At 37.0% G+C, this 11,725-nt stretch overlaps 1 protein-coding gene across 1 annotated transcript in view; it reads left to right on the top strand.

Moving 5' to 3' along the window:
- Window positions 1-11,725, top strand: part of BBS9 (Bardet-Biedl syndrome 9) — a 604,103-nt gene that overhangs the window by 184,346 nt on the left and 408,032 nt on the right. The window contains exons 10-11 of the mRNA XM_006832142.1: window positions 4,513-4,696; window positions 5,323-5,452. Coding sequence (XP_006832205.1) covers window positions 4,513-4,696; window positions 5,323-5,452 — 314 coding nt within the window. The remainder of the gene's footprint in view (window positions 1-4,512; window positions 4,697-5,322; window positions 5,453-11,725) is intronic.

Genomic DNA, 11,725 nt, shown 5'->3' with positions numbered 1-11,725 from the left:
CTTATTCCCATCTCCTTTCATCAGTACTGTCCCAACAGATTGGAAACCACTCAGTAGAGATTCTACCTTCCCCCAAGCCCTCTGGAACTAGGCTCCCTCTTGAAAGCTTGTAAATCAGTCACTTCTTGCATTTGTAGCACCCTCATTTTGGGGAGCCAGTGTCTAAGTGGCTCATCCCTGTGAACCCTGTGTACCGAGGGCTTGGGAATGATCCTTGCTGTAAAGATTTGTTCTGTCTTTTGAGCTATTACATCCATAAGTATAAGTCAAGTTCATCAAATTGTAGTGGTTTATTCTTTTCCTGTTCTTTCTTCTTCTAGTTGAGTTCTATTGGCTAGGATTTGGTTGATAATTTTTGCATCTATGTTCATGAGGGATACTGGTCTATAATTTCCTTTTTTAGTGATGTCCTCCCTGGTTTTGGCATGAGGGTTATGCTTGCTTCATAAAATATATTAGGAAGTTTTCCTTCCTATATTCTGGAAAAGTTTGAGTAGAGTTGGTGACAGCTTTTCTCTGAATGTATGGTAAAATTCACCAGTAAAGCCATTTGGACCTAGACTTTTTTTGTTGTTGAGAGATTTTTGATGACTTGATCAATTTCTTCTTTTGTTATAGATCTGTTCATGTTTTCTATTTCAGTCTGTGTATGTTTAGGTAGGTTGTGTTTTTCTAAAAGTGAACCCATCTCCTCTAGATTTTCATATTTGTTGGAGTGCAACTCTTCATAGTGTCCTGTTGTTTCCTTTAGTTCTGTTGTGACATCTCCCTTGTGGTTTCCTATGCATGTCATTTGTGTCTTCTCCCTCTTTTGTTTTGTTAGCTTTGCCAGTGGTTTGTCAGTTTTATTAATCCTTTCAAAGAACCAGCTTCCTGTCTTGTTGATTCTTTCTATAGTTTTTCTGTTTATTATTTCATTTATTTCTGGTCTAATCTTTATGATTTATTTTTTTTCTGGTGACTATAGGTGAACTTTGCTGGGCCTTTTTAATTGTTGGAGATGTTGTGTTAACGTAATGATTTTGGTTCTTTTTCTTTTTGGATATGTGCATTTATCTCTATAAATTGTCCTCTCAGCACTGTTCTTGCTGTGTCCCAAAGGTTTTGATATGTTGTGTTTTAAATCTTATTTGTTTCTTGGAATTTTAAAATTTCACCTTTTATTTGTTTTAATATTCAGTAGCTTTTAAGGAGGATGTTATTTGTTTTCCATGTATTTAATTCCTTGATCTTCCTATTGTTCATTTCTAATTGTATAGCATTGTGGTCTGAGAAGATGCTTTGTAGTATTTTGATATTTTTAAATGTATTGAGGCTGGTTTTGTGGTCTAATGCATTGTCTATTCTGGATAATGTTCCATATGCACTGGAAAAGAATGTGTATTGTGCTATAGTTGGGTTGAATACTCTGTACACATCTATGAGGTCAAGTTGGTTGATTGTGTTGTTTAGTTCCTCTGTCTTTATTGAGTTTCTTTTGTTGTTCTTTCCTTTTTCAAAAGTGGTGTTATTAAAATCTCCCACTATTATTGTAGATTTGTCTGTTTCTTTCTTAAATTCTACTAGGTTTTGCCCTATTTATATATTGGGGCTCTTTTGTTGGGAGCATAGATATTTATTCTGGTTATGCCCTCTTGTTCAATTGACCCTTTAAAAATGAGATCATGTCCTTTGTTTCTTATACTGGTTTTTACCTTGAAGCATAATTTATCAGAGATTAGTATTGCCTGCCACTCCTGCTCGGTTTTGATTGCAACTAGCTTGGTATATTTTTCTTCCATCCTTTCATTTTTAATCTGTTTTGTCACTGTTTGTAAGGTGTGTCTCTTTTGAACAGCATACTGAAGGATCCTGTTTTCTTATCCATTCTGCCATTCTCTGTCTTGACTGGTGCATGTAGTCTGTTGACATTCAGTGTAATTATCAATAGGTATGAACTAATTGCTGTCATCATGTTTTTTTTTGTGTGTGTGTGTGGTGCTACTAGATTCTTTGTTCTGCATGCTTTCCTGTTTTGAATTAATTGTTTTGTGCTTTTTCTGGTCTGTTTCTTCATAGTTTTAATGTTTTCATGTTCTTCTTGGATTTTCCTTTTCTTGATGTGTTGTGAAGTATTAATTATTTTTGAGGTGACCCTATATTCTATTAACCTTTGCCTCCTTTTAAAATAGTTTGTTTTATCTTGAAATCTGCCTTACCTCCTCACCCCCTGGATCTCTGTTCCTATATTTTCTCCTTGTTTTGCATTATAGTTGTTTTGTTCATAAACTGACCTGCCAGATCCTCTGATTTCGTTCTTGTATTTTGTTTTGCTCTGGACTCTTCCATCTCTCGACTGAGTTCCAGGTGGTTTTGACACATATGTCATCTCTGATTGTTGTCTGTTCTTGTTAGTTCTCATTCCAAAGAACTCCCTTTAGGATGTTTGGAAGCCCTGGCTTAGCTTTTACAAAGTCCCTTTTTTATCCTCAAATGTTTGATTACATCATCATATTTTATTGACATCTTTACAGGGTAAACAATTTTTGATTGGCAGTTTTTTTCTTCCAGGTCTTTGTATATGTAGTCCCATTGCCTTCTTGCATGCATAGTTTCTGCTGAGAGATTAAAGCTTGATCTTACTGGCTTACCTTTGTAGGTAATACTTCTCTTTTCCCTAGCTGCTTTCAGGATTCTCTCCTTGTCTTTGATTTTGGAGAGCTTGGTTATGATATGTCTTGATGAGCTTTTTTTTTTTTAGCATCAATCCTTCCTGGGGTCCATTGAGCTTTTTGAATGCTTGTCTTCTCCTCTTTCAGGATGTTAGGGAAATTTTCTTCCAGAACTTTTCAACTATCTCCTCTGTGGTTATCTGTGATCCTTCCTGTTCTGGGACTCCAGTAACACTTAGGCTAGTCCTCTTTATGTTGTTCCACATGAATCTTAGACTGTCTTTAGATTTCTAAATTCTTTTTTCTGCTTGCTTTTCTATCTTTACAGTATTAAGAGATTTATCTTTAAGTTCGCTGATACTGGCTTCAATTCCTTCAGTTCTACTTCTTTGCCCTTTCAGTGTATTGACCATTTTTGATATTTTATGATTAATCATCTGGACCTCTTTTTGCAGGTTTTGAATTGTGACCAGTTCTATTTCTATTTTATTTGATTGTTCCTGTAGCACTTTTTTGACTTCTTTCTTGTTTTCCTTAAACTTTCTGTGGGACATTTGGATATACCCCAATATCATTTTCCTGAATTCCTTATCAGGCAGTCCCAAAGCCTGCACTCCTTCCAATGAAAATTCTAGGTCTACCTCTAGCTCATTTGTTGGAGATACTGTGTCTTGCTTCTTCACATGAGTAGAAATTTTGTTGATTTTTAAACATTGTGGTGGTGTTCTATTTTCAATAATTAGATGAATGTATGTTGGCATATTATTAAGCTCTCTGATGGTCTCCTAGTAGATGGGATCAGGAGATGGGCTTTTCACTTCTCTCACTACTCAACTCAGAGTAATTTTAGCAGGTGTTGGTTACTTATCCTGTTCTGGTGTATACCAGCTGGTATTGGTTATTGCCTAGATGGTGGGAATTTATAGTGTGAGATTGTAATTTGGCTGTACACTGCAATTTCTGTCTCTTGTTGGGTATGGCAAAGAGAGAAAAGAGGCCTTCTCTCCTCCCCAGATAGAGGGGGAGCAGTAAAACAGACTGGAAACTAAAGTACAGAATCACCAAAAACCAAATCAAAAGCAAACAATAACAAAGGAAAAACTGTAACAAAATATGAGTATGACTTAACATTTCTTTTTTGATTTCATGTCTTCAAAGCTGCTTGAGAAATTTCAAGGTGTTCTCATTGCACTTGATGATGTAACTCAAGGCTTTCTTTTTGGCCTTCCCCCACCCCCCCATTTTTGTCTCTCTCATGTACCCTCAAGCCCATTCAGTCGTTTCTCTTAGTGAGAACCAGTCTAGGGCTGGCCAGGCCCATTTTGGAAGACACTCCTGTTTTAAGTTATTCCTGTTGACTCCATCCCCTTCTTCGATTCTGCAACTAGCGATCTTTGTTGTGCTGATCCTTGTGCATGGTAGTAGAACCTTTCCTGGGGGTGTCCACTTGCTCAGGTATCTCCTCTGATCCCCAGAGTGACGGTGGACAGAGGAAAATAAACAAATGAAAAAGAAATGTTTGTACCTTTAACTCTGAAGATTGGTCAGACCTCTGAGATGGAAGTGCTCTCTTGACGTTTCATCTGCTCCTTCTCATTCAAAATGGCTGTGCCAGGACTCACTGGCTACAACAAATTAGAAAACACCTTCTTTCTGGCTACTGCTCCAAACCCATTTGTTTTGGAGCAGTAGCCAGAAAGAAGGTTTTCTTAATTATCCTTTTATATGACATTCAGAGTTCTGGGACCATCCTTTAAACCTGGTTCATCCGGTATTCTGTGTTCCAGATTTGGATTTATATAAAAGTGGCTGACATTTTCTCTTTGTAATGGTTAAACTGATCCTGGGTTTTGCTTTGCAGGTGGATTGGACTCTAAATATTGGAGAGCAAGCCCTTGATATATGTATTGTCTCTTTTAATCAGTCAGCATCTTCTGTTTTTGTTCTTGGTGAGAGAAACTTTTTTTGCCTTAAGGATAATGGACAAATTCGGTTCATGAAGAAACTTGATTGCAACCCAAGTTGTTTTCTTCCCTATTGCTCAGGTGTGTATTAAGAAGTTCTTCTAACTTTTTCATATGTTAAGGCTATGCTATGCACATTAGAAAAATCCGTTAATATGCACATATTTTCTAAACATCTAGGTAAATAGTTTAATGCTTAACATATAATGGAAAGTTTAACTTTTAACATTAGAACAAAAATTTTATACAAAGTTCACATTAAGTTTTGCCAGTCATTTTACTTTGTGCAAAATGACTTGTACTATTGGCCTCCAGCATACGTCTGTGTTTTCCGTGGCTGTTCAAAATGCTTCCAAGAGAATGTCAGACTCTTTTATAAGCAAAATGGGGTGTGAAATTACTTATCTGTAGTGAATGCCCATTAAATCATTAACTTAAATGTATTAAATATTAATGAAGTTTATGCTTTCTAGATGAAATACAAAAATGTTGGCCACTGTTCAGTTATACTTTCCAAGTCTGTAAGATGATTTTCCCTTAGTTAACTGGTATGTTGAGTTGTAAAATAGTATCCTGTTGCTTAGAAATCTTTATGTATTAAAACTAAGATATTAAAATTATTTTGTGTGACAAATCCCCTAAATGAAATACACTATATTGTTGCAAATAGCTGTCTTATCTGTGTTCTCTGTATCTTTAATCTACAGTTTCTGAAGGAACAGTAAATACTTTGATTGGAAACCATAGTAACATGTTGCGTATTTATCAGGATGTGACACTGAAATGGGCCACTCAGCTTCCCCACATTCCTGTAGCAGTAAAAGTGGGCTGTCTGCAGTAAGTCATTTAATTGAATAGTTTTTAAAAGAAGATCTTAATTAAGCAGTTCTCTAGAACTTTTACTAAACAATAACTAATGATTTTACTAAATAATGGTAAATGATGTTGTACTCAGAATGTCAATAATATAAATAATTAAAAATTTTTTATTAGAAATGAATGATAGAAAAACTTTATTAGTGCCATTAATTATATTTGCTTAATATTTCTAACAACATATTCTTTGTAAATCAAATATGAAATTTCAAGAAAATGGTTTTATTGATAGGTTATTTTCTTAGCAAAGAGATTTCTTCAAGTATTTAAAGATCATGTGTTATGATATATTAATGGAGTATAAGTTGGCGGTTCAGGTTCAGGTCACCAGCTGCTCCTTGGAAACCCTATATAGGGTTGCTATGAGTCAGAACTGACTCTATGGCACTTAACAACAACAACAGGGATATCATATCTAATTGTATCAAGTGGTGTAGAATTGAATAATCACTAATGATCATGTGTTTAAAACAGTTTACATTTAAATAAGGCTACCTTACATTTAAAATGAAAGACAAAGTCTTTATCCTAATGTTACATCAACAAAGAAAGTAAATAAGATTTCTAAATGTATAATATTTCTAGGTCACTGATACAAAAGGCATGATCTTGAAACTCTTTAACATATCAGGTTTTATTTAGGAATTAAAAATTTTGGCAAATATATAACAAACACAACTTTCTATAAAGCTTTGTAGATTTCCAAAGTTATTTAGTTCTGCCTACTAAGGCCATTTTATTACACATTTAAAATTCAGATGTAGAGCTCTTTAGTAACACCTAGATTAACTATTTGCACAGAATACATTTTACTCCCCAATTAAGAGGTCACATGAACAGTATTTGTCCTGGTGTGGTACTGTAGGATAAGTACTGGATCTTAAGGTCAGTTTGAACCACAAGGTTGGCAGTTCAAACCCACTAGCTGCTCCTTGGAAATCCTGTACAAGGTCGCGATGAGTCAGAATCGACTTGATGACACTTAACAATATCAGTGCACAGTACTGGACTCCTGGTATGGTGTTGTAGGATCAGCACTGGACTATAAACCACAAGGTCAGCAGTTCAACCCCATTAGCTGTTCCTTGGCACTGAGCAACAATAACATGTACGATATTGGAGTTCTGGGTAGTACTAAGGGATAACCCACCAACTGCTCTTTGGAAACCCTGTACGAGGGGCTGTGAGTCAAAGCTGACTTGATAGCACTGAACAACAATGCCCAGTGTTATTGTTGAAGCCATGTTTGTATTAATGGTTGATGTAAAGCCTAAATTTTGAAAAAATAGAAGCCATGTTTTGAAACAAGGAATATTTTAAAAAGAAGTTGCTTTGTTATAAATGTTTTTATAAGGGATCACAAGCAAATTAAAAGTGCTATGTATTTAATATAAATTATAGTATTTTGTATCTGAAAATTCATTTAACATTTTGAGATTGATTTTTTGCAATACCAAGCAGACATTCAGATTCATCAGATTGCATCATATTTATGTAAAAGCATTTATAACAGGCAAAAAAAGTAACATATTTCTCTTCTTGGAAATCACTTATCGTAATATTCCGTATATCTATTCAAGTGCTGTTCTCTCTGGCCTTCCATTTGACAGATCAAGAAGACAGATCCACACTGTGGGTATTTGGTCCTTCATGGCTTGTAGTTTCCTGGTTCCTTTAAATATTTGAAAGTTGTTGTGGTGCCTTTGTATATATAGGATGTGTGAAAGTAATGGGTACAAAGACCTTATTGAGAACAGTTATTTGAAATACTTTTATTACTCATATTATTTACAAGGGTTGTTGTTGTGAAGTACCGTTGAGTAGGTTCTAACTCATAGTGAGCCTGGCTGGTGAATTTGAACCTTGCAGTTCAAACTGACTTTGCAGTCTAGTGCTTATCCTACAGCGCCACACCAGGATCCCGTTTACAAGGGATATACCCAATTTCAATAATCAGCACATTTAGGGAGTTCAAAGATAAGGTTTTCTCAGCAGATATTTACAGCTTTTTGTCCAGATGCAGCTTACCAATTAAGTAACTGTAGGTATTATGAGTAAAAGTCCAAGTTTTCATCTAATATATATTATGAAATTCATCTTTAAAAGTGGCCCACCATGTCTTTTCTTAGGTATTTGTGAGTGAAATTTCCCATAGCTTTTTCGACATCATAATTATAAACAATTAGATACAAGTATTGTCTTTAGTGTTTTTCACAGTATGTAACAATAAATTCTAATGATTCAATTGATTTTTATTTTTTGTGGCTTTAAATAAAAGCATAGGGATAAATTATAATAGAATTAATTTCATTAAAAATTTTATGATAAATTTAAACGTTGTTATTACTGACTTACTTGCAACATATTTATATGTAGAGGTTGTTGTTAAGTGCCCTTACAATTAATAGCACTGAAATCATTTTCCTCCTGTATTTATTATCTTTAGGATTAAATCTTTTTGGTGAATATTTCCTTAACTGGATGTGTTTGTTTGTAAAAGAAATTGCTGCTATTTTAATATGTTTCTTTTCAATGAATAAGAAATGTTGGATTTGGATTAAGCTGATGCAGTTAGAGCGAATAACAGCATTTTGCTCATAAACGAACATACTGTGTATCTCCTCACTCCTGCCTATTTGGCAGAGTCTTCTTGACCTTGTTTATTTGAAATAATTTCTAAATCTTTCCATGTTTCCTTCTTTCTTTTCAGGATAAATATCATTCTTGAGTAGATGCCTTTGTTTTAGTTTAGTTATTTTAATTGTTATGAATTAGACTATGGGAATGTGCAATAGTCATAGCGGTTCCGGGATCGGTAGAACCTCACTGTGATAATGGTGTTTACATTTCTTAGTTATTGTTGGTTTCCTCTTGTTGCATGAAGTAGCGATGGAGCCCAGCCAAGTATTCTACCTCTGCTGTGGTCAGTTTCCCAAGTGGATAATGAAGACGATTCTGTATCAGTAATGTTATTCTCTCTAGTGAGATCAATTCTGTCTCAAGATGGAAGTCCCTTTGAATGAAAGTTCAAAATGATGAGGATCTTTACAAGCTTTAGCTAGCAGCCCATAGTCTGAGTGTTTGAAAATCTTGTTGCAGCTCATTTTTTTCAGTATAAACAATTTAGTCTAATACTGTAGTGTTTTTCTTCCTAAGCTATGTCTGCAGTAATCACTCATTATTACTTCAATATTTACATTTTATTCTTTAGCTTGCATTGCTATTGTGTCCTGGACCAGAGTGTTTTCCCCATTTTTCCTCTTTAAAACTCTTATATCTTTGAGGCCTTGCACAAGTCCCATAAATAAGCCTTACGCCGATCTCCTTCTCTTCTGTCTTTGTATAACATTTGTAACTATGTTGGTGGCTGCTGTTCAACATAACTAACTCGCCAACTGGACCATGCGCTTCTTTAATGTAGGGACCTTTTCTGGTTTTGCCTCACATGGATAATCAATCAGAAAGCTGGACATATGGTATATACTTTATAGATGCTTAAAAGTCACTGTGGCTTGTATGTGTGTCAGAGGGAAGAGTGACTACACAGACCGTCTAAGATCTTTTAGCTGAAAAACATTTTTTTAAGTACAAAAATATGGAGATATATAGAAAGGCTACTTCTCCTTTGAAACCAAAATTATTAAGAGGGTATTTTTAATTTCAAAGTGCCTTTTTCGTCTTTCTTTTTAAACTCTGATGTGTTATCCTTTTAAAAAATTTTTTATTTCTGTTGTTCTTTTTTGCATAATAGAAAGATTGTGGGCCTACATGTTTTCTTGTGCTACATTTGAAAGGATTTCCTTTGTAATTTTGTAGTTTACATATATTTTTGCTTATATTTTCCTGTTACTCTGGTTTCTTTTTTTAAAGTTTTTATTGTGAATTATGTGGGTTTACATGGGAGAACATCAGTTTTACATTCATCCTATCGTATTTCGTTACATTGCAATGATTACATTCCCCTCCATGCATCATCAAATAACCAAAGGGTACATCCCACAGGCCTGCCCCCCACCCCCCACCGGCTGTCAGCACACGGCCCCTCTCCCTCCCTGAGTCCAGTGTCCTCAGCCGCTCCATCTGTCCACGTTATTGTCTCTGTCTCCATCCCTTGCGTCATTGCCTTTCTGGGTAGGGTCCCGCTCTCCGTTCTTCTCACTTGATGGTCCCAGTGACCTCTGCTCCTAGGCTGCAAAATCAATCACTCCCCTCCTTTTGTCAAAAAAACATATACCTCTACATTTCCTAGCCTTACAGTCAGTCCTGATGGCAATTATTCACTATTGTACCACAAGAGTCTTATCTCCATTTCCTTTCACTAGCCCGGTCCCAACAGATTGGAAATCATTCAGTGGAGGTTCTACCTATACTGCCCCATTTGGAACTAGGCTTCTTCTTGAAAGCTTGTAAGCCAGTCACTTCTTGCCTTTATAGCACCCTCATTTTAGGTAGCCAATGTCTAAGTTGCCCGTTCCTGTGAACCCTGTGTACCGAGGATCCTTGCTGTAAAGATTTGTTTCCTTTTTTGAGCTACTACATCCATAAGTATAGGTAAAGTTCATCAAATTTTAGTGGGTTACTCTTCTTGTTTTACCCCCCTCTTCTTTCTTCTTCTAGTTGAGTTCTGATCATCCAGCCATTGAAGCTAGGTCAAGTGGGTATCTGCAAGTATGGGTGTTCTTGTACATCTCCCCTCACTTCATATCAACTGAACACTTCACTCTTTGCTCTAGTCCTCTGTGGCTATGTTACTGCCTCTGGGCGCAGGAGTCCCTGGGTCTTGCCGTACTGCTGGCCATCCAGGTCTCCACCTGGGTTCACAGGAGTCTGTTGAATGTGGTTGGACTTAGCTCCCAACTTCAATGCTGTTTATTCCCCCTCTTCCCTTATCAGTGACCAACGTGGTCACCAGCCAGACCACATGCCTGCTGGTGTATTCCTCCTGAGTCTTAGTCTTGGAAGGAAGTTTGCTCTGAGGGGACCCGACCACTTGCCTTTGATGATTCCTGGGCCAATAGCTTACTTGTTCTTGTAATAATCAATCAGACTGCCATTATTGTTTTGGGTTTTTCCTGCTAGTCTTTCTTCACGAAGTATCTTCTGTTTTTCTAGGTGCTCCAGGATGGTCTGCTCATCCTTTGCAGTGGAAATTTCCCACCTCAGACAATTCTGGATGGGGTTCTGGTTTCCACCTATGGTCTTATGCAATGCAAAAGCTCCACAGGAGGTCTCTTTCACTGGGCAACTTCTAGCCCCATTTAAGATATTCCAATCAGTTATAGGCTGAAGAGGGACTTACAAGCTTTCCATTGTAATGTTTCTGGCTATTCCCCCAATCCCCGAGTGTCTATTTCACAATGGTAGGCAAGTGAAACCAAGATTCAAAAGAGAGCCTAGCATCTTAACATTATTCCCCTCTTGTACCCTTTTAAACCATGTTTCAATCCCTGTATCCTGAAGCCCTGTTGTTCCAAGGTTGTGCATCCATCATTATTTACCTCTGTCCCACTTAGCCCATGTGAACCTGCCTAATTGTTCTCCCATCAGCTTTGATCTTCCATTCCCCTCCCCCTCTTGTGTATTGTCCCCCCCCCCCCCACCAGCACCCAAGCTATCCTGTGTCTGTCCCTACCCTTTGCTGTATCTTCCCCTCCCTTCCTCCCCTCCTCTCATCCCATACATCCTGGTGATCAACAATTTTATATATATACATATATTTTCCCCCCCACTCTTTTGGGTGGGTTCTTTTTCTTAGTCTTTTACAATAATAGTCCTATGCAGTATTTCTCCTTTGGTGATTAATTTCACTCAGCATAATGCCCTCAACAACATCCATGTTATGCGGTGGCTTGCAGCTTCCTTGTTGTTTGAAGCCAGGGTGGCCAGATTTTGACACTCACACATTGGACTTATTATCAGGAGGGATCACTCCCTGGGGAAGGATATCAAGTTTGGTAAAGTGGAGGGTCAGAGAAAATGAGGAACACCCCCATTCAGATAGACTGGCGCAGTGGCAGCAGCAGTGGGCCCAAACGTAGCAACGATTGTGAGGCTGGCACAGGATGGGGCATTGTTTTGTTCTGTTGTGCATAGGGTCACTGTGAGCTGGTACACATTCAGTGACACTTGACAACAACAACAACATCCATAGGGAGGAAGCAGAACAACTGTTGTTGTATGGAAGGGTTTGCAGCCATTGCTCTCTCTCGCTATATATATATGTATATATATGTA

Source organism: Chrysochloris asiatica, unplaced genomic scaffold (genome assembly GCF_000296735.1).
Source record: "Chrysochloris asiatica unplaced genomic scaffold, ChrAsi1.0 scaffold00006, whole genome shotgun sequence".
In the NCBI taxonomy this organism is placed as follows: Eukaryota; Metazoa; Chordata; class Mammalia; order Afrosoricida; family Chrysochloridae; genus Chrysochloris; species Chrysochloris asiatica.
The sequence above is the reverse complement of the archived record's forward strand: the minus strand, read 5'-3'. Positions and strand labels throughout refer to the sequence as shown.